Source organism: Haliaeetus leucocephalus, unplaced genomic scaffold, assembly GCF_000737465.1.
Source record: "Haliaeetus leucocephalus isolate CR32 unplaced genomic scaffold, Haliaeetus_leucocephalus-4.0 Scaffold1, whole genome shotgun sequence".
Taxonomy (NCBI): domain Eukaryota; kingdom Metazoa; phylum Chordata; class Aves; order Accipitriformes; family Accipitridae; genus Haliaeetus; species Haliaeetus leucocephalus.
Window position 1 is genome coordinate 10742300 of NW_010972437.1, and position 23587 is coordinate 10765886.

The 23587-nt window shown below is 35.5% G+C and overlaps 1 protein-coding gene across 5 annotated transcripts in view; it reads left to right on the top strand.

Annotated features, from left to right (window-relative positions):
- Positions 1–19313, top strand: part of ATF2 (activating transcription factor 2) — a 53934-nt gene extending 34621 nt beyond the window's left edge. For all 5 annotated transcript variants that reach the window (XM_010566366.1, XM_010566358.1, XM_010566381.1 and 2 more), the window contains 4 exons: positions 1018–1167; positions 3256–3462; positions 9872–9977; positions 16635–19313. In XM_010566366.1, the coding sequence (XP_010564668.1) occupies positions 1018–1167; positions 3256–3462; positions 9872–9977; positions 16635–16861 (690 nt within the window). In that variant the 3' untranslated portion in view covers positions 16862–19313. The remainder of the gene's footprint in view (positions 1–1017; positions 1168–3255; positions 3463–9871; positions 9978–16634) is intronic.
- The last annotated feature ends 4274 nt before the right edge of the window (positions 19314–23587 follow it).

Sequence of the window (23587 nt, forward strand, 5' to 3'; positions counted from 1 at the left end):
ATTCTTCAGTAAAACTGAAAATTTCATTATAAATTATACAATAATAATGAAATTTTAAGAAACAATCTGGACTTACGAGCAGTTTTATCTACTGAAATTTAGTATAACTCTTTATCACTTAGGAACTTGCTGTAAATAGAATATATTATCTATTATAGTTTTAACAGATTTCACCAAAAGTTGAGTGAAATAATTTTCAAGAGGTAGTCAATAAAATGCTTTAGTATCAAGTTGTCAGTAACTCTTGAATGTATTATATTCAGCTGAACTTTGAAGTCACTGTTCTTCGTAGTGGCTGTCTACAATAAAGGAAGAACTTCAAACCTTTTAGCAATTTTTTAATGTAAAATAGCATGCCGTAACAGTTACCTTGCATATTTCTGTATAAATAAAAGCTAATCTTTACGTAAAACCTGAAGCTTATTATTATTTTGTGCATTGTTGAGGTGTTTCAGCAAAGACCTTGGCTTTTATCTAATAATTAATCGTAGGAAGGATTGTAGAGGTGAGTATTTGTAAAGACCATGAAAAAGTGGAGTCATAACAAACTATTTAAAAATGTATAGAGAACACCAGAATTTTTAAAATGGAAAGAAGTTTGTGTTCTGTTTTTTACCTATTTTCCATCACGTGTGGTTGTTATCTTTCTGATCTGTGCCTTGTGTAATACCAGCCTCAGCAACTGTTTGTTCATAGCCTTCCAGTCATCTCTTTGTGGGCATAGTTCATCACGAAGGAGGCTTTCCGTTTACTTCTCCATACAGCTTACCATCCTTCTCTTACTGAGATCCTATGTAAAGCCTCATTGCTATTGTCACGCTTGCAAGAAATTGTCACTTCTTAGTAGGTATACACCTAGATCACTGTTGAAAGCCTATAAAAAGAAACAGCTATTTTAGAGTTGGAGCTCCTATTTCCAAAATGGAAGTAACTACTAATATAAATAATTAATAACTCCTCAAATTAGCATGCTAGAATATTTCCTTTTTTTTTTTCTTCTTTTTTTTCTGCTTTCAGAGATTGAAAGCAGCCTTGACCCAGCAGCACCCTCAGGTAACAAATGGAGATACTGCCAAGGGACATCCAAGTGGGTTGGTTAGGACTCAGTCAGAGGAACCACGACCACAATCACTACAACAACCTGCAACTTCAACAACTGAAACGCCGGTATGACAACAGAGCGGACATATACTTCCTACCCTCTTCTTGTTATGAAAAAAAAAAAAAAATCTTTTTTCTTTACTTTTAATTTGTAAAATAGAGGTTAACGTGTGCTACAGTCTCCTCTTGGAGTCAGTAGTTCTGTAGCAGTAAAATGTTTATAGTTCTTATATGTTCTTAAATGCTTCTAAAATGTATTATCCAAGATGATAATTTCAAAATAGGTATTATCAATCTGCTCAAATTTAGAACTAAGTCCTCCTGATTTCTGGAGTTCATTAACAGGAATTTCTGTGGTAATTGAAAATTGTACAGCTGGTTAATATATATTTGAAAAAACTTAAGTGCTTTTATTTTGTATTTATATTGCATCTGTTTAATATTTTATATCATAAACACTCTTCAGAAATTTTTTTAACTGCATCAGGTATCATGCTTATGTTAATTTGCTTGAAGGATCTTTTCTGGTCTGCCACATGAAGAGTTTCAGCTGTGTGATTGTGTACTGTGTCATCCTGGCTACCGAAAGGGGGGTTCTGAGTTTAAGGAATGGTGTGCTGTCCCTTTGGGATGATAGATGAGAACAGGGAAGTAAAGGGCAAGACCTCTGAGTCAGGCTGGAAGTGGGAGTGCTGCTGGAGGAAAGAGATACTTCCCTGGGTGAATCCTGGAGGACTGCTGCTGTTCTACTTCTAAAAAACTTGTTGGAATGTGTTTTCAAAATGCTTTTTAAAATCTCTTAAGAGTTATTTTCAGAATTCATAGCATAATACCAGTTTTATAAAAGCTACATACTTGGCCCAGAACTGGAAGGACCTGCATCTGCAGTGAAAGCACTCAGATTCTTAGACTGGCCAGTGAAATCAAATACTGTATCAAAACAAATATGTTTGGAGCAAAAAGAGGAAAAAGGTTACCCGTTGTGAAATGACCTCCTTCTTCAGGCTGGTGTTCTCCCATGCTACTTTAAGTTTTTTAAAAGAATATTTTCGTAATACTACATAGCAGAATATTCAAGATTAAAAGCTTGCTGTTCTGTTATTTTGTGGTTACTCTATAATTAGTATTTAAAAAAAAAAAATAAATTGCAAGTGTTTCATTCCTAAAAGGCTGACTTGAGTTCCCAGGTTTTATTTATTATTAGCTATCTAGAATTTATGCCAAATCAATATGCCAACTGATACATGTTTGGGGTTTTTAATTTAAAAATCAAACTTCCTTACTGTGCTAGACTGAATGTGCAGGTGCACCTGTGAATGTGTCATGTAGACAGTCATATTCTGTCTATCCTATCACTTTAAAGGATTTTAAAATCTATTACATTGTTATCATAATTCATTAAATCTTTGCCTAGGGTGTGTATACAGAGTAAGGAGTATAATGTGTTATTTAAAATATTGAAATATTTTGATCCTGTCATAATATGTGGGTGGACATAAGGGAAATTGGCATGCAGCAGTGGGAAACACATCAACAAGTACGAAATTGCTGTCTGGAGATCCAGGGATCAGTGAGTATCAGCATTTGTCAAACAGCTTCTATATATTGGGCATAATGGTGTAGTATTTCAGTTGTGACTAGGTTTGTGGGAAGATTATTTGGGAAGGGTCAAAAGTAGAAAAATTATTTTCTGCTAAATGTAACTTCTAAAAGCTATGTTGGGTGGAAGAATTTTTTAAAGTTTACCTTTTGTAGATACTTGCGTCATCAGAATCAGTAAAAGAATGTCTGACAGTCCATCTAAAGAAGTATTGCTTCCAGGCGTTATTCAGTTGCCAGATGTAAATGTCACCTAAACTTAACCCTGTGAAGTGAGCGGCTTCTTTTAGTGCAGTATTAAACCAAAGCTAGAGCAATGATTAAATCATTACATGTTAATGTGACAGGGTAAGGAGTGTAAATACAGTAAAAGTTTTTAAAACATAGCTGTAGAGTTAAATGACATAGCTTTCCACAAAGAAATGTGTATAACCTGAATGTATTTAGAAATGTTGTGAATGCTTTTCTCAAAATGTGATGTGTATTTATACTAGTACTGGAGGTTGTCATCAATAATATTATACTGATAACTTTAATACTTTTCACTATTTTCAGGCATCACCAGCTCAGCCTACGCCACAAACACCAAATACAGGTGGTCGGCGAAGAAGAGCTGCCAACGAAGACCCTGATGAGAAAAGAAGAAAGTTTCTGGAGCGAAACCGGGCTGCTGCTTCTAGATGCCGACAGAAACGGAAAGTCTGGGTGCAGTCATTGGAGAAAAAAGCCGAGGACCTGAGCTCACTAAATGGCCAGTTACAGGTATGCTTTTTATTTCAAGTAAAAATTAATAAGTTTTTCCGTTCTTAGACAGTGATCCTGGATCGATGGAACTTAAACTTTGCATGAAATCTGAAATATAAATGGTTTTGTAACTGGTGGCTCAGGTCAGAATTGAAAATTCAGCACTAATTGCATATAGCAGTGTCGTGGTTTAACCCCAGCCAGCAACTAAGCACCACGCAGCCGCTCACTCACTCCCCCCCATCCAGTGGGATGGGGGAGAAAATCAGGAAAAGAAGTAAAACTCCTGGGTTGAGATAAGAACGATTTAATAGAACAGAAAAGAAGAAACTAATAATGATAATGATAACACTAATAAAATGACAACAGTAGTAATAAAAGGATTGGAATGTACAAATGATGCGCAGGGCAATTGCTCACCACCTGCCGACCGACACCCAGCCAGTTCCCGAGCAGCGAATCCCTGCCCCCCACTTCCTAGTTCCTAAACTAGATGGGACATCACATGGTATGGAATACACTGTTGGCCAGTTTGGGTCAGGTGCCCTGGCTGGGCATGAGAAGCTGAAAAATCCTTGACTCTAGTCTAAACACTACTGAGCAACAACTGAAAACATCAGTGTTATCAACATTCTTCACATACTGAACTCAAAACATAGCACTGTACCAGCTACTAGGAAGACAGTTAACTACATCCCAGCTGAAACCAGGACAAGCAGTAAAATAAGAATATAAGAGAATACTTAGATTTCAACATGCATAAACTTTAGGATCATACCCTTTTGTCCTTTGTTCCATTTTAAATGACTTTTAGACTGTGATACTAAACAAGGATGACAAGATGTGTTGGAGTAAAGGCTTATTAGCAAAGTAATAGCCTTACCTTAAAAAACATATTGCTCTTAATAATTAGTATCACAGCCTGAGTTATTTAAATAAGACTTGGTTGGATTTCCTTTGGTTCTTTTTAACTTCACTCTTTTTCCTTTAAAGTGAATGTAGTGCTCGTGAAAGGTGCCAGATTGACATCACTGGAAACTGAAGGCCTCTTTTGTCCACAGAACAGGTACAGCACAGGCAGTGGCAGCGCAGATTTCACCACGCTGCCCTCACAGTGTGCATAAATCCTGTAGTGAGGGAAGTATACTGTAAGAGGGTAGTCTCGTGTATGTTGCGAGTCGGTTTTCCACCTCATCTGAGGTGGTCAATCTTGGAAAGTTCTCATGTGGACAGGCTTTTCCCTCTGTGGAACAATCCATGACCCTTTTGTTTAAACTACTGTTAAATGTTAAAGCATACTTTTTTAATGTTTTCCAGCAGCACATGAGAATTGGCACAAAGTATTGTTTCAAAATAAAAAGTCTAAAAGCTTTGTTTTGAAAATTACAGAAAGGAAAAATTATGTAATTTCCTAAATGAAGCATTCATTTAGAAAATGCAATGGAAAGTAGTTTGATATGTTAAAGGTTTAACTTCTTGTTCTTTCATCAGAGCTGTTCAATGAGTCAAATTAGCAGATCTTTTCCTTCCTATTAAAATCCTCTTTCATGCTGTTTCATAAAGAAAATGTCCCAGTTTGACCAACAGGAAAGTAGGGCATGTTGAGATTACTTTTTATCACGTAAACAAGATTACAGTGTATCAGTCATCTTCATGTTCATGTCTTTAAAAATACTCAGCATCCCAGACTGTAAAATGTAAGAAATTCCTACCTAAGCACACAATGTGAAATTGTTTCCTGTGTTCTAAGAATCATGACACTCTGCACCAGCATCAGTTAAACTTCTTGCAAATATATAGTCTTCTCATACCTGTTCACAGTCTTTAGACACGTTCCTTTAATGCAGTCACAGTCCTCACTGTAAATCCATTAAATACAAAATGGTATGTAGCACTGTATCTTAAATAATATGAGAAACAAGTGAAGGTAGATCTACAGGAAAAAAAAACAAAGAACAACAAAGATTGGCTATATGTTGGGTTTTGGTTTTTTTTAGTGGAAGTAATGTTAGGTATTATGTGAACTGCCTTTAACTTATACATACATAATTTTTGGTCATAAAAATTGGTAAGTACCATAACCAAAAGATTTCCAGATTTCCAAGACTTAACTCAGTAATAGTGAATTCAAGAAAAAGAATTTTCTTATGGTCTGCCAAAAGCAAAACTGTTAACTGTGAAGAACAGAATGACTTGTAAAGAAAATTGAATGTCAGAGAAATAATTAAACTGTACTTTATATGAAAACATTAATCAATCCTATATTTCCATAATAATTCTTCACTTGACAGGCTAACACAGCTGATCAGCATAGTGGGCAGCAATGACCCGTGATTACTTACTTTATATTTAATAGTAAATTTAATAAGTTTGGAGTTTTGCCTTAGTACAGTTTTATAGACTGAGTGTTAGGGTTTAGTAGTTCATATTTTGTTTAATATCTAAATGACCTGCTCAGAATTTACCAAGATGTCACATTTCCAAAAGCAGGTTAATACCAAAATGACTACGTTGCATTGCTTCACATAACGATTCTGACTTCTTTCAACGCAGCCAGTAGCTTTCTTGTAATGTCTATGTTAAAGCTTCTAATGTCAGTGTCAAGGTTTTTAAGAATGGAAGCTCTCTAACAGTACCACAGATTTTGAAGAGGTTTACTTGGTTCATGTATGTATTTTGTTCCGTAGTTTTCAGCTTTCTGTAGATTAACTTCTGCCTACTTTCTTCTTTAAAATGTTTGAATGTAATTTTCTTTTAAGCATTATTTTTCAAATTGTTGCTTAAGGGAAAATTACATCACACCAGTAACATCTTTAGGTTAGGTTAGCTGTCTTTATTATAGGCTCTGCTTTGTAAGTTTTTTTTCATGCTTCCAACCTTTTAAAGTTTATTTACTGTTTGCTTTTTGTGGACTGTGTTTTCTACTTATGTGTTGACTTGTTTATTGATCTTAAATTTTATATACCACATTGTGTTGCCTCTGTGCCTTGCACAATACTGCAGGGTATGCTATGCTATGTAACATGTTAAGGAAGTATTGACAGTGCGTCCCCAGTGGCCGCTCAAACATATTGCAGGATCAGATGTCAAAGTTCATAATATGGTCAGTATTTGGTCCCTGTTGCTTTAATAATCTTAGAAGGCACAGTATTAGCAGAAGAATGGCCTGTCTTCCACAGTAGGTCATTGTAGGTTTTAAAGGATCAGCAGTCAAGTGGTGGTTTGTAGTAATGCTGCAAAAGCTGCTTTAGGAATGCTAAATTATTAAAGAAATGCCTGTAAGTAAAGGTCCTTTCCCATATAGGGGTATCTTCTTGAAGTTGTCCAAAAAGAAACAGGAAGAGCGATGTTTTAACTCAGCCACAGACAATCCCCTATCCCTATAAGTCACATCTACCTGTCACTGATGATAGTTTTGGTAAATATACCTCACAAATATTGTCCCACACCTTGCTGAGTAAGGGTTAATCCAGTCCCACTATTACATATGCATTTTGGATCCAGGGAGAAATATGCAGGTACAGAAGAACATATTGTACACTGTGTGGTATACCTTTGTAAGAATACAGAACGGAAAGTACCTTTTAAAAAATGGAGCGCAGGTAAAAATAGATATGCTTTCCTCCAGAAACGTGCTTTCTAATGTTAGTATGTTTTGAAATATGGGAACATAAAAATTATTCTAGACAGCATGTGAGGTATAGTTCATGATTATTTAAAGAAATGTTGATGCCTGCAATTGACTTGATATCTACACTTGACTCATATCTCATTGGATATCTCAGGAGGACCTTTCCAGTGTGAAAACTCAAAATAATCTTTCTTCATGCCAACTGTTGAAGTGTTTATTCCATGTCTGTCTTGTTAGCCTGTTTTCAACATGTTAACCACATGTTAAATGACCACCACATGTTAACCTGTTAACAAGTTTTGAATGAGATGGAAAGACTTGCTATTGTCACATATATGATAAGAAACTACAACGTGTATAGGAGTTGGTTCTAACAGTCCCCCTTTATTACCAGTTAGAAGTGGTTCTTACTGGTAATATGTAAATGACAACCATGGATTGCCTTTCTGTGACATTCCATATACCATGTGTCTAGCAGACGTACTCTATTCTACTTTCAGGAATGATTTGTGCATTGCATATAGCACTGTTGGCACACGGTGTTTATGTTAGTAACAATGCTAGCTATGTATTCAATGAGAATACCTCAAAGTTTTTTTTTTTAGCATAGGAATGCTGTTCTTTTTTTTTTTTTTTTAATCTGCCTTAATGTGAGATAATATATTTGCTTTTTCTATTTCTGTTAGCAAAATTCTTAGTATTGATAATACAGCTGACATTAATCTATAAACTGCCTTTTCAAAAATTTTTCATAAACTTTAGTTTTACTTACCCTGATAAACAGCAACTTCATACTTGTATGTGCTGCTTGAGTATAAAATTCTTCTTGAAAATGTGGGAGATGAAAGTAGAAAATTTCTGAAAACCTTTTCCCAATTTGATCACTTATTTCGCCAATGTTCCTTTAAACTAATGGAAGTATGTTTCATATTCTGGACATTGCTGCTGCTGTAGATTATCGAGAAGTATTGCAAAACTACATCAGCATTTTTATTTTTTTTTCCCCAGCTATGTCAATTCTGTGCAGCTGCCTGCTTGGCATCCAGATTTGTGGCTCCTCAGTAAATAACATGGTGAACTATGAGGAGACCGAGAGCTGGAGGCAGTAGTAGTGTGCTTTCTTAACAGCCCAAGATTTCAGGACATGTAATGCCAGCTGGTAGAGAATTTGTGGGGTTTTTCATTTGTTTTTTTTTTCATTGCAACCTTTTTTGTTTGCAATCACATTTTTCTTTCATTAGAAATGTCTGTGAAGTCAGATTTTTGGCTTGCTTTCAGGTCTTGCTTTTATTTTAAATATGAAGTTTGTAAAAGAGATATTTGACACAATAAAAAGACTGAATGGAAAAGTAGTCCTTAATAGTTTAAGAGGATTTTGCAAGTATAAAGGCTTGAAATTTTTTGTTGTCTAAATAGAGAGAGAGGACATAAAGAGGACCTTTTATTTTAAAAATCTGGTATTTTAGTTACAGTATTTATAAACTTTGTTATTTAGTGTAATTAAACCTAATAAATACTGTTCTTAAAAATTGTTTTCCTTACTTTGGAATCCTTTTAGTTGTAATTAATCTTCTCTGACTGCATTGCCTTATTTCTAGCTTGCAAGTAAATAAGTTGACTATCTCGTGTTTTATTTTTTCCAAATAAGTTTAGTTGCAATCCAATTTTCCTGTGTTTGTTTTTTCTTTAACTTGCTCCTAAATGCATAAATGTATGCATTTACCAAACATTTATGTCATGTGTGGTATGTTATGCTAATGTGCAAAGGTTGTTATAGTTTAAGTCACTTAAAGTATCAATGGAAAGGATTTATATTTAAAATAAAATAACCCATGGAAAGCATATATTGTGACAAGATATGGGGATCACAAAGCATTACAGACAACTTGATTCTGTAGATACATAAACATTTTTCTACTATTTAAAGTGAAAATGGGTCTATCAAAAAGCCATACTATTCTTAATTCGGATTGTCACATATAATGCAGTTATGTAGCGCTTCTCATCTGTAGATATCAAACTGCTTTACAGGGAAGGTAAGTATCGCTGTCCTCCATTTTACAAATGGGGAACTTGAAGCACAAAGCAGTAAAATGACCTTGCTCAAGGTCACCCAATAGTGGAAAGGCAAAGCCTAGAAATGAACCCAGTCACTGCATTCTGCAGGTGCTGTCTCCTCGATTACACTTCGCTTTAGTGACATCAGCTGACATTTCAGGATTTTGTCATTATTATCAATGATACCTTCATACAGCATGTTTATGTATGGTTCCCAAAGAGAAAATTAATATGGAAATCAACAAATATTTACTAAATTATTTTCCAGTACACGAGATTTTCAAAGTCCAAGTACAAATGGCTGGGTTTTGGGGTTTTTTTTAACCTTTTTTAGTGTTGGCTGTGGCATTTGTTAAAATGTGGGTAGTTCAGTGTAGGTTTACTCTGATTAGAATTCATCACAAAACCTTGCAGAGGAGTCTTACAGTAGCTGGATCATGTGAATGAGACTATATGTAGACTCTGCATCTGCAAACTGAAAAACGTATGTTGTATTTTCCAAAAAAGCATTTCCTAGTTTAAGAAAATCATAAAATAAAGTTATCCAAGTTTCAGCTAATATTTACATATTCTGAGATAAAAGAAATGTATACATTTTTGCAATATATACCAAATGGAAACTTCTTGTATTTTATCTACCCCAAAATGAACAACTGAAAATCCTATAAAACTTAATACTTACCTTCAAAATGTGTGTAGTTTGAGCCTGGTAAAGTACATAACTTTCTTCTCCTTTAGAATGAAGTCACCCTGCTGAGAAATGAAGTGGCACAGCTGAAACAGCTTCTTCTGGCTCATAAAGATTGCCCTGTAACCGCCATGCAGAAGAAATCTGGCTATCATAGTGAGTAATGTTCCATTACCTATAGCCTTAGGCTGCATCAATGAAATACTGCCAAAGTGAACTGAATGAACATTAAAATTGAGAAGTGCAGTTCTAATATTACATTAAAGATATTTTTTTTCTAAAAATCTCAAAGGTTATTGGAAGACAGGAATGAATATGTGATATTTAGAAATATATTTTTAAGTCCTTTCAGTTGAAATGTTGCACAACATTGAAGGGTTTATGCTGGTTTAATAAATGCATATGATAATTAGCATTTAAGGGCTATCGATTACTACACCTGCTTTGGAAAATATAATTAAAGTATTAAGAGCACGTGATAAACCTTTTTTTATACTTTATCTTAGCCTAGTACAGTGAAAGGTCCTTGTGGGTCTTTTTTTCTTCATCGTAATGAGATTTCAGTAGAGGTATATAACAGCTATCCTCATTTACCATAACATCCAGGATCAGTCAAGCCGTTAAAATAATCAAATGCAGGTTCATGGCTCCTACTGTACAATGTCTTCTAGATTTCCACATTAAGTGACTATTTTTCTATAAACAGTATTTTAAAAAGCAGTTCTAATACTGAAGGGAATACTGAGAGTTTAGTGGCATTTTTTTTCTAATACATATTTTTACTTGAAGTTGCTCATTTTTTTTTTTTCATCCTTCCAGCATTTTAAAGGTTAATTATGCTTTCCTGACTTGTAACTTCCTTTTTGGGTATGATACACAGTGCCAGAACCAGCTGCTACTGCTGTAGAATAAATGGCCAATTTTGTCCATTGTACACAAATTTGTTACAAATAACCGAGCTGGGAATGCATTAGGCAACATTCATAATATATAACCCACAGCTTTCGTTTTTATGATTTAGTGATATTTCAGGATATTTGTAAATGTGAAGATTGTTTCTGCCATATGTAGCCACTTCATTTTAATTTGCCAGTGTCAGTAATTCAGGAGAATAAAGGAACATTTTGTATTGCATGCAAACAGATCCTCAGGTGCTTGCGATAAAACTTAATGGCCACCATCTTTACTTGTAGTCATTGTAAGCAATTTCATCAGAATGGGCAATATTTTTTAATTTAAAAGATTCAGGAGATTTAGCAACTCTCTATTGCCATATATATTTAGAATACTGATTTTGTCAGTTTTGAGCTTATAAATCTTGGTCCTTTGATCTCCAGTCATTTTGACAAGACGGAAAATAGCATCTTGGAGTAAATTGGAACAGTATAGAAATATGTTTGGGATTTATATTAACAATGATTGCTGCAGGGATGAGGCCATTATGGCTCCCGTCTGACAGAACAACATAATTTGATACGGAAGCTACTAGGGGATAACTTCATGCATGCAAGGTTTTTCAAAAAAAAAAAACCCAAAAACTGTAGGTTTCTTGAATTTTGATGTTTTGAGGATGTGTGTTCCTGAATTGGCATGAAAAATATTTAAACATAAGTCTTAAACTGGCAAACCAATTACATGGTACGGATTCCTTCTTCATTGAAGGATTAATGAATGGCCTGTTTAGTAATGCTTATTTTCTGCCCTCAGAAGAGGACCATAATGTTCCTAATTTACTAAAGAAGGCAAAATGAATAGAAACTAAAATACTCATCAGTGGAAAAAGCCTACATTTGGGGAAAAAAAAAATAGTAAGCAAGGAGATTGGAAGCATAGCTCACCTAGTTTCTTGAAAAGTCTCTTGAAAGTAAAAGTTGAACATGAAAGTTGTAATGCCATCCCTCTGAGAGGATTTTGTCACGTGATCTCCATGTGAATATTGTTAAGAAAGCACGTTGGCTAAGTGACATACCCACAGTACAATTTACGAGAGGAAAAAATGGTTTCAGTTAATATGTTGATGAAAATGGTGTTCATAGAAAGTATTTTTAAATAAACATATTATGTTCATCAAGTAATCTAAGTTGAATTGCTTCAAAAACGTATTGAGTGGTTTAACAGTCTCTCTGTGGAAGAAATTGAAGACACCAGATTACAGAGCTCCTGTAGTGCTGAATATTGTGCAATGCTGAGACAGTGCTAGATTATACCATGCAGACCGTGTTTTAACAGCTAAGCCCACAATTTAATGGGGTTTCATGTATGGTGCACTTATATAGGCACAAATAATGTATTGCTTTTCAGGGTATTTTTGGCACTTACTTCTACATATCTTTTAAGACCTTCTGGATTTCTTAGGCACATTTTTGTCTCAGGGCGAGTGAAAATCACAACAGTGCAGATACCCATTTCTTCTAAGATTGTTCTTGGGATCATATTTTCTTTATTTAAAAAGTCTTGCGCCTGCCTCAGAAGAGGGTGTCATCAGGACAGAGAAACCAGAAAAATGGTTGTTGCGCTTTGAGGCAGTATGGATGAATTTGTTGCAACGTTTGTGTTTTCAGCCAGTTGAAACTTTTCTATTTCCCAAAGAAGGATGCTATTGGTTCTGAATGCATCTTTAAACATTGGCGGGGGGGCATGTATAGGAGAAATCTAAATGCTGTTTGTTTATTTTTCATTTTAGCTCTTCTATACCAGATTATTTCTAAAATTATTCTACAATACTCCTATATTTTCTCAGGCTTTTTCTGGACTTGGAGCAGGAAAAAGGTGAAAACTTGTGAGAAGAAAATGTGTTGTGAGAATTAAGAGTTGCAAAAAAAAAAAAAAAAAGAAAATTAAAAGGGTGTTTTAGGTATTTTTTCATGTTTTTCAAAAGGACATCATAATATTCAAGAACATTTGTACAAAACTGAATACAAAGGAAGATAGATAGAAGCTGCAATGTAGGTGGTGTTAAATGGATTATTAAATGGAATTTTTTGTGTGTGTTCTTTTTCTAGTTAGTTTTAAAGAAATGGTAGAAGATGACTAACCAGTTTCAGACCTTCAATAATTTGAACCACTCAAACCACTATGTTCCTACAGCCTGTTCTGGACAGGCGACAGTCCTTCAGTGACTGCAGGGGTTATTCACAAGGGCCAGCTCACTGGAAATGAGCATTTCTAGGCTTGAGTCCCTCTGTAGTCCATGGATGGCCTGATGAGAATTACCATGAGGCTTCCTTTCTAGGGATTATCAGGGGACCGAACGGAGTTCTGAATCACATGTCAGTGCTTGCATACTCGCTCCCATTTTGGTTTTGGTGGCGTTTTATTCTTCTGAAGACTGAAATCCCTCTTTGTTTGCTTACCTTACTGAAAGCTATTGGTAAGCAACGCTAAGAAGCAAATAGCAGCAATGTTTGACTACTCTAAAAGGGTGCTGCTTAGTACATCCTCAAAAGTCTCCTCTGTGCTTTGGTATTTTTTAAGTCTTTTCTATAGCTCAGTCTAGCCTGCATTGTGTTCCATTACCAAAACGTGTCACTCCTTCTCATGACGCAGCTTGTCTAGGAACTATGTGGCCTTCAGGAAGGTTCATGGGATGTAGGTCTGTAAATTTTCAGCCTTCTATGTACAGCAGACTTATGTAGATTCATTTCTAATTTGGACCGTGCATTTTCCTTGGTTTGAGGCAAAGCTGGGGGGGAGCCATTAAAAAGTTAAAATGCCTGGGCGCTTTTCTACATTGTTAGCTGTTATGATTCTGGTATGTATCAGTTGCACACTTGAAACCACAGTCCTGTGCCTGGCAATTCTCTGGTCAACTAAGAAAAAAGAAAAAAATCTGTTGGAATTTAAATGTGACTTTCCTGTGTTCTTCTAAAAGCCTTTGTTCTTTATTCCTTTGTAATGAGGTGAATTTATCTTCTATATTCATTGAGTAGATTTTCTTGTTTGGTTTTAATTCTTCAAATGGAGTTCTGTATTCAGTTTTTGGCTGTATTCCTGTAAAGTTAGGGCTACATAAGGAAGGATTTTGAAGGAAATCTAAATAGCTGTTATTTACAGTGGCACCTCATTTCTAAATATTACTTGGTAGTTACTGCAAGGATTTATGCTTCCAGTCAAATTTATTACCATAAACTAGTGTCAGGTCTGTATCTTGCATAATCACCTGTCTGCTGTAAGCTCCCACCTCTAGCCCCTGGCATCTGAAAATACCTGAATCGTGTGCTTTTGTCTCTTCAGCACAGTATGTTTGTTCATCTGCTCAATAATATGAAAACTTCTATTGTACATTGGCGATCATAAGTATTCTCATAACTGTTTCTTCCACTGCATGTATGGTCTTCCTGAGCCCATCAAAATCAGAAAATCAAGCCTTTCTCATGTTCTTTACCACTGTGATTTTATTACAGACATTTCTTTTGAGTTAACAATGTACATGTTAAGGGATACAGAACAATGGAAGACCTTCTTTCTTGGGATGAAAGATAACAATCTACTTTACTGCCTCTCTATCTCTGGCTTGTAGCATTTAAAACTAACCCTTTTTCTTGAGGATAAGGAGGATTTGGCCAACAAGGAAATCAGGGATCAGCAAAAGAAACATAATAGGAAGATTGAGATTCGTAGGAGAGTAACAGCTCTGAAGAGGAGGAGTAGGTGTTACAGTGGGGAGACATTACTTGATACATGTTGTCCCACTTGCTGCCATTTCATTCTGGCTGAGTGGAAGAATATGCTACTCTCATATTTTTCAGGAAGTGGCACTAGAGTTTCTGTTTTTAACAAAGTTTGCATGTGTTCCTTCTTACTTGTTTTTACATGAGATCTTGTAGGTCTTGATAGAGGTGTAGCAAAGATGAAATCCTGTTGAACAGTATTAACTGAATTGGCACTCGTTCATGTTCTTTCCGTTCTTGAATGGGCAGATCCTTAGGATCACAAATGTTTTTGAGAAGTATTTTAATTTTCCTCCTCTTGCTGTATACAGCTACCATGTAACCTTAGGATATGTGGTAATTGTCAGCAGACCTAGCTCAGTATCATCTGTCTCTGTCTCCTTCAATGCTTGAAAGACCTGTTTTTGAAAAAATGCAGCATCTGTAAAATAGTTGGCCTCATGGATAAGAACATTATGATGCTTTTAAACGATTATGTCCGTGCTCTTGTAGTAGAGGTATAAGAGAAATTGCTGCCTTGTTCGTGTAGGCGGTATTTCTTAGAAAGAAATACAGCAATTTTGCTTGCTTACCCATCCTTTTTGACCTTCAGTAATAGAACTGTTGTTTACAGGCTTTGAAGAGGAGTGTGTTCTTAGTATGCATGGGGTTGCTCAACGATCTTTACACTGGGGACCTGACTTGCTAATTGAGTGAATTTTCTTACCCATTGCTAGTATGTCATATAAACCTCAGTACATCATAAACTTCATTTCATCATTGTTTGTTCATGCTTAGTGTTCCTTTTAGTTGCTGCTATTAGCCTGGTTTTCTATGGAAATGAGGCTGTGATACCACAATGTTTTTCATGTTTTAGTGTCAGTGTCATCACTTCCCATCGCTGCGTAACTTTTGAATTTGTAGGCCAGTCTCAACGAAATCTGAAAGGGATTGCAAAGACCAGCCTAGAGAAAATCAAGCTTTGTTCCATTGCTATGTCACAACCCATGGTTCATGCTGCTTCTGGCTATGTTTGTGTGTATCTTTCTATATTGTTATGTTATACAATCATCAGTAGTGTTTTAAAAGGGACTTCCAGTATTCCATCTGTATGCTGGGTTTAAGTCAGGGTGTAAAACTATTGTGAAAAATACTTGAAAACGCTAAGTAGCACGAAGTGATACAAAATAGTTATAATTAAATTCAGTGTTCATACTTTTTAATTTTGAGTGAAGAACAGTAGGCTTATTTTCTGGTTTTGTTCTGGTTTTGTTTTTTTTTTAGTCTTTAACTCAGCTTTTTGCTTGACAGTGTTTGCATAATGCCTTGGCTAACTTTTGCAACTCTGGAAAAAAAAGGTGATTTTAGCATGACTAGGATGGCATGCCAGAAAGACATTTTAAACCATGCTCATTTTGTAAATTCTAATTTTGCACAATGAGAATTACTTTTCAATCTGTTTACCCTCTGTCATGAGAAAAAATGATCCAACTCTGTAGCTAATTCACTTCAGTTTTGTGGAGGACACCTGAAGTATTCTTGAAGATATTTTTAAAATCAGTTTTAACAATTCTAAATCTTACTGAGAGGCATTTGTATACTAAAGAAGTTACTGCACTTCACTCTGTTAAAAGGGTGTGGGTTGAAAACTTGTGGAATTGTGGTTGAATTAATATAGTGGTGTAAATTTTTTTTCAGATATCACATTCATGATGACAGGTATTAATTACTGAACGTAGAATTATTCTCGTTTGATTACTAAGCAAATGCAGTAAATCACATATGTTAAAAATCTAAAGCCAATTCATATAGCACCAAGAGATCTCATAGTATTTTTAATCTATAAATACTGCTGATTGACATGAGCATTCATCATAAGAATTAGGTGTGGTACCCACCAGCTGATTTACTAAGCAGGAAACCAGAAAATTTTAATCATGACTTTGAAGATGTGAAAATGTTCTTGTTTCCTGAAGATTCCATACTGCAGTCCATATTTTTTGCTTACAAAGTAGTATTTTCTTTAAAAAATGAAAATGAAGATGCTTTGCAAGTTGTGCTACATTACACTGTGAATTTTAATTATTTAGGGGATGATTGCTGTTACCTGGGACGCAGTGGTGTGCATTCTGGGGGAAAAAATGAATTAATTTTTCTCCTTCAGCTGCAGATAAAGATGACAGTTCAGAAGACATATCAGTGCCAAGCAGTCCACACACAGAAGCTATTCAGCACAGTTCTGTCAGCACTTCCAATGGCGTAAGCTCAACTTCCAAGGCAGAAGCGGTGGCCACCTCCGTTCTCACCCAGATGGCGGACCAGAGCACAGAGCCGGTGCTTTCCCAGATCGTCATGGCGCCTCCCTCCCAGTCGCAGCCTTCAGGAAGTTGATTAAAAATTTGCATTGCATCAGTTTCTTAGATATACATTTGTGACTTTAAAGGGAAATCAACAAAAGACCAGTCTCCATCTAGGAGAAATTGTAGCTTAAAATTAGTCATTTTTGAAAAATCCAACTTAAATTTGGCTTTAACGATTGGCAGGTGAAGATGAGACAGAACACCAGTTCTAGTCTCTTTGCAAAAGACTTTTTTTTTTTAAGTATTAGTTTTACTGGTTGTTTTTTGTGCTTAATGTGTAAAGTGTGTGTACAGTACAATGTGGTTTATTTCATTTTTAATTTGGTATTATTTCAACATACATTGGGGTGAATTACTAAAGGTCATCCCCAAGACTGTGATAGTAATATTATGTGACATTTTTATACCAAAGTTCTGCATAGTCCCTATTGACTTTGTAACGTTAGCAAGGTCATAAAGCACTAGGCAAGAGAAAGACAGTAACAGTAAATTTGATTTTAGTCTTTTTGCCTTTTTGTTGTTTTGCACATTATGAGAGGAAGAACATTGGGAGAAAAACGTTTGGGTTGTTTTATGTATAGCATTTTGGTTAGCTTTTTAACTGTTGGGGTTTTTAATTTGTTTAATAGGGCCAGTACAGTATATGAGATACAGTACTCTTCTGCACATACCTATCCTAGATGAGGATCATTACTAAATAGATTTGATTTTTTTTTTTTAATTTTAACTTGATGTCAGGTGGGGGTTTTTTTCCCCTCCAACACTTTCATTCTGGGGGGAGGAGAGCTTTATTTCTCCAGTCAGAGCAGATATCTATAACTACCCTTTGTTGCTAGGCTGAAACCAGTAAGCATATTGTAAAATACAGGGTTATCAAATATGGAATACTTAGTATTCCAAAGTAGGTTGATATTTTGTGGATTTTGAGTCGCAGACTAAGGAGTTTACTCATGGTTTTGGATGCCAGAAAAGCCTAAAATCCTTCTTCAGACAACTCAAGACTTTTTTTTGTCATTGTCTTGTATTTGCAAGCTAACTTGTACTTAATTCTTGTGTAAGCACTGTCATCTTTTAGTAGCAAAAATTTTGATACCTTTCTTGTGGAAAAAAAAAAAAATCAGTATCTACCGTATCTTGGAAACAATGTAATTATAATGTGGTGTGTGTGGTGTGTGCGTGAGAATGGTTCAGTAGTTAATGCCAGCAGTCTTTTGCTTGAATGTTTAAAGATGCCTTCAATGTGATGCTGGCTGATAGGTGATTGCAGTTTTAAAATGTTATTTACTGTGCGAACTTGGATAACTAACATTCCATGATGTAGTTTGTTTCTGATGAGATGATTGTAGGTACACTTTTTCTCATTATCCAATCATCTGTAGGATATTGAGTTTTTTAAATGTGCCATTATCTATTTTGATTCTGTACTCATGTTCAAAATACAGTACAATATTTTACAATAGATTAAGTTGTTTAAAAAAAGTAGATGTGTGCTTTCAGGTCGGAAAACTTTGTATAATAGCAAAAACAGATGCATAGTAGCAACTGGCAGTAAAGCAGGATTCCATTATGTATATAACAAAGATTTAATGCATTTATAATGGGTTGTGTAGTTCATTTGCTCTTCCTTCTCCACACTATACTATGTGTTTTTAAGTGTCAGTGCCATCAAGTTTCTATCTGATTCAGTTTTAAATCTAAAAATGTAATTGATCCACAGGAAAATCATAATTTCTACAATATATATACAACCATACTATAAAGAAAACTGGACAAAGAAGTATCTAAGTCATATATGTATCATTGCAGGGCTTTAAGCATGAAAATAATAGGGATTCTAAATATTTTGTATTTTAAAACTAAAAGTTGAGTTGATAACCTCATGTGTTTAAAAGTCTTACTTTCCCAATTTCACGATAAAAAGCTGTAACAGTTAATGAACGTTTCCAGGATGGTGAAATACAATGGACCTCTTGTGAGAAGGAAATTAATTGCAAAGGCACAAAATGTGAATTCTGCAAGAAAGCTATACAGTCACTTTTCATTGTAGTTTTGGTGGACTAGATAAGGCCTCATTGATTATACTATAATTTGCTCTCCTAAACACAAAGGCTTTTAAATCATATTTATATAAGTGGAGTTTTTTTATAACAAAACTGTTGCGCTTGTAAAATAAGTCTACATAAGTGTATAGGAGACGTGTAAACAGTTAATAAATTTAACAGTGGGGCTGGAAAAAGAACCATTAAAATCTGTGTTCAGCAAATAGAGAAAAGTTGTTAGTCGTACTACCATGGATTCCGTTTTGAGACGTATGTCACACTACTTCTGTACTTAGCATTTTGGGTCTTCACATTTGACATGTTTCACAAACTGTACTGTTTTCTTTTATGTGCAGTTTGCATGAGTAAATCATCAAAGAGAATAAAATCTATCTTTAAGTTATGTTCCTATTTTAATGAAATTATAATTGTTCTAAAAGGCAGCACTGTCTTCAGACTTATTTCTTCATCTTTGCAATTATCAGCATTTTTCTGGAAGTCATTACTATAATGTCAGAGTAATCTTATGTAAATAAGAACACATATGTTTCTTTAGAAAATAAGCCAAATTCCATTGCTTTGCAGCTGAGCTCCAGCAGCTTCTGAGGAACAAGCCTTGTATCGTTAGTTCCAGGAGCCCAAGGTAATCCGCAGAAAAAGGAGTTCATATACATAGCTTGGTGATCCCAGATCTTGCTCAGCCATTTCTGGTTGCCCTGAGTTCCACAGCAAAAGCGCTGTGTGTAATCAGAATTTCCAGCTAACTTGCAGATATCTAATTCTTATCTTAATATACATGAAGCCAGGAAATAACAGCTATAGACAGATCAACTGCTCACAGTGGTGTTGTGAAAGGTTGAGAAAAAATCATACCCTCACATTTGATTTTTACAATATTAAAAATGGTTTGGGCTTATTTATGAATGTTGGAAACATTTGGAGTGGCACATTCTGTTATAATTTGAAAAGCTGTAGACAGAACCCTGATACGGAGGCTTTGGAGGAAACCAAAAGGGTAAAGTTGCTGTGTACTTGCATTTATTGCATGTGTTGACCAAAGGAAGTTAAACTGCACACAACTTTGAGCCCGGTATGAGAATAATGCCCAAGGCCTCTGTTGCTTCATTATTTTTCTGCTGACTACACGAGTTATGCTTGTCACTCCAAGGAAAAAACCATGAAGGCTGTATAGCAGGGCAACTGGGGGGGGGCAACCAACCCCCTTTTTAATGTCTACACTGCAAAAAGACCTGGTTTTATACCTAACTACCCAATCCAAGTAAGCTTTTTCTCTTTAAAATGCTAATAGTGGCTGGGCGAAAAAAGATACTACACTGATGGAATGGGATGACAAGTGTTGGATGAGCGGTGATTTCAGCTACCAGAATTACAGAAGTAATTTGCTCAGAGACAGACACAAACATTTTAATTGGTCATCATAAATGATAATGAGGAGAAAACATAGTGAAATTAAGTGCATCCTAATAAAGTAAGGTATGTTAAATTGCACTGAAGGAAACTTCAGCAATGCTTCTTGACATGATTAATATACTCATGACAATGTGTCTAATGAAGGTTGTTTGCATTTATATGCTGCCTGTTGCTTCCCTCAGTAGAGAAATAATTTGAACTGCACTCATTTACACTGCAGAACAGTGAGTGTAAGATTGGCTTACAGTAGTCTTTTCCTTTACATTTATTTTTAACCATTGTATCAACAGCAATACATGTATGTAACAGTAATACAAGTATGGTTTACTTAACCTGTGTCTTGTATAACACTGTAAGGTAGGTCCAGATGACACTATCATGAAATAATTTAGATTTTCAATTTTTTATGTTTTGTAATAGTAAGTCTACTGTCCTTTTAATTTTAATCTTAGGTTTTAATAGGACTCTTCCCCCCTTCATGGAATTTCAGATCATGACCTTTCTTGTTCTTCACTTTCTTCCTCTTCAAAATATCTTTCTTTGTGTGATGAGCCCCTGAAAATGCTTATATATTTAGTGTGGAATTTCTTTTTTGCATATTGCTTCCTCCTTGGTTGTGTTAACTCTCTATAGCAAACATTCATTTCAAGAAGTTAGTAGTCAGGAAGGAATGTCGTCTTCAGCTAAAATAGATAGGAGAAGCTTATGAAATCTTGACATTTACATCTTCCTAGAACAAGATATATTACAAAATACATACTTTGGTCTGGAAGGATGCCCTGAATCTACAGTATGGAATTTTTAGTGTTACAAAAAATTTCATTACAGATGCTCTGCACAACTAATGAGTGCAGGTTGTATGCTGATGGCTCCATAATTCTGCAAAGTGCAACTGTCTTCAAAAAGTTTCTAACTTCCTAGGTGTGGGGTTAGTTATCATCTAATTACATGGCTGTCGATAGAGTAACAAGACACATAAACGTTATCCACTTTGTGTCATTATTTTATTTTAAGCCTTGCTCAAAGTCTCTGTCCCTCTTCTATTACCATTTTTATAATGAGGTATGTTGTTCCAACCATTTTTTTCCTTTTCATTTTTGGGGAAGAGGAGGGAGGGGAGAGAAGGTTGTTAAATTTTTAAATAAACTACCTAGAACAGAATTTAAGCTGGGAATGAATACTTAGTCTGAAAAGTGTTGTGAAATGATGATGCAAGTACATTTATTATTTTTAATACCTAGCTAAAGAAACAGTAGCTTGAATAGCATAAATTGATTGGAAATGGTGACAAGCATAAAAGGTACAAAACAGCTTGAAGCAAAGAAAATGATTCATGCTTCTAGGAACTTTTGTTTGTTTGTTTGTTTTTAATACCAATAGCAGAAACAAAGTAGAGGAGGGAGTGGGCAGTATTTGTAACCACTTTGGACAGCAGCGCTTGGTGATATTCCAGCTTACAATTAGTGAGCTTAACGGGTAGTACTCCACGGCTTAGGGAGATCTGTCAGTGCTAGACCGAGAAGATGAGCTTCAGGGAGGAGCACGCTGTCACATGGATACCTTCAGAGGAACGGAATTACAGGTAACAGGGTTTTCCTTGCCTAACTCTCGCCTAGGGCTAGCTTGATACATCAAAGTACAAACATGAGCTACTACAATTCCATTTAATACCGTCTGTCTCCAGGTGGATTGAATGCAATGAATGCAAGTCTGATGGGTGTGTTTAGCTACTGTAAAACAAAAGTTATAGTCGTGGCTTTTTTTTTCCCCCACTGTGTAGAAAGTCCCTGCTCTGGTTTTGCTGCAAGCTAGTATTGGCATGGTACATAAACAGTATTTTCCTTCCTTTAGCTGAATTATTGTTCTAGACTATTACAGAAGGCAAAAATACTGTCCTTGATAAGTCACTGGACTGATGCATTTTAGAAACTGAATGATTTCAAAAAGCCTACTAATTTCTTTATGTTTAAAAATAAAATGGGAAATTACATCCACATCCGACATCTAGGATCCTAATCAGGGGAAAAGGGAGACAAGTAAAGAGAGAATGAGCTCTCTGCTTTAGCAGCAAACAAAACAATTGCCTTTCTGAATAAATTGAGAAAATGAAATGGAAAGAAAAAAAAAGTCCACACTATTTAGCCACTATTCCCTCTGAACAAGAAGGTGCTGTGTTTCATGTCTCAATTACGCCAGCCCTTTTCTCTGACACGGAGGTGCGTTCTGTGATGATCTATGTCTTCAAAATGTTTACAGCGATGTTAGAAATGTTTTGATCTCACTTGAGGTAAGTAGTATAAACATCCTGTTATTCATGACTGCACCTTGAGAAAGATACTCTTAAAGGTGGTACAGCGGATAGTATAGTCATTCCAGTTATCTATAAAATGCCAACAGACTTTATAGTCAGCATCGTTATGATTTCAAAACAAGTAAAAGGCTAATATTTCAGTTTTCTTGTTTTCTGTCCTCCCTTTCAGCAGAATTGCTCTAAAGGGCTAATGATTTTTGCTGAAAAAATAGATAATCTTTGTAAATCCCAAACAGATGCTGTATATTTCACTGGGTGATAGGAACATTTTGAATGCTTGACCATTTTGTTGAATATTTAATGAATCTTAAGCTACTAAGTTTACAATTTCTGACTTTCATATATGTGTCAATATGTAAAAGATTTCTTTATGCTGCCTCTAACAGTGTACCCAAACTTTTTAGAGCTCTGATTCTAATAGGACTTAACTCTTTCTTCTTCTATACATTAGGGAGCACTCTCTTGAATGCTGTGTAAGAAGGTTGGGGCCATAGATTTTTTGAGCTCTGTTTCCAGTCACCACACAACTGGAATGACATTTGAGTTGTCAGCATGGATGTATTTCTCACTTCTGCCTATCATATGGCACAGCGTTGGCTTCCTTGGGATGGAAGCAGGTTGTACCGACTTAAGATGCTTCCCTTCTATGGTCTCTTTAAATCGTTAAGTATCAGTTGGTTATATAAACTCTGGCCTTTTCCATGTGCCAAAGGTCTGGCAAAGTCATTTTGTTTCGGGGAAGACATGCATGATCTTTACTTGCTCTTGTAATTTCACATCTAGTTTAGATTTGTTGTTGTTGTTGTTTTCTCCTATTGGCTAAGGGCACACACCCCCACTTAACATAACTGCCCTTTATAATGAGCCAGGCACCCAGACATGTTCATGAGGGTGCATAAAATCCTGTGGGCCTTGTCTACCTCAGAAAACATCACTATTTTGGCAAAGGTAGATTGTTATAAACACAAACTTTTAG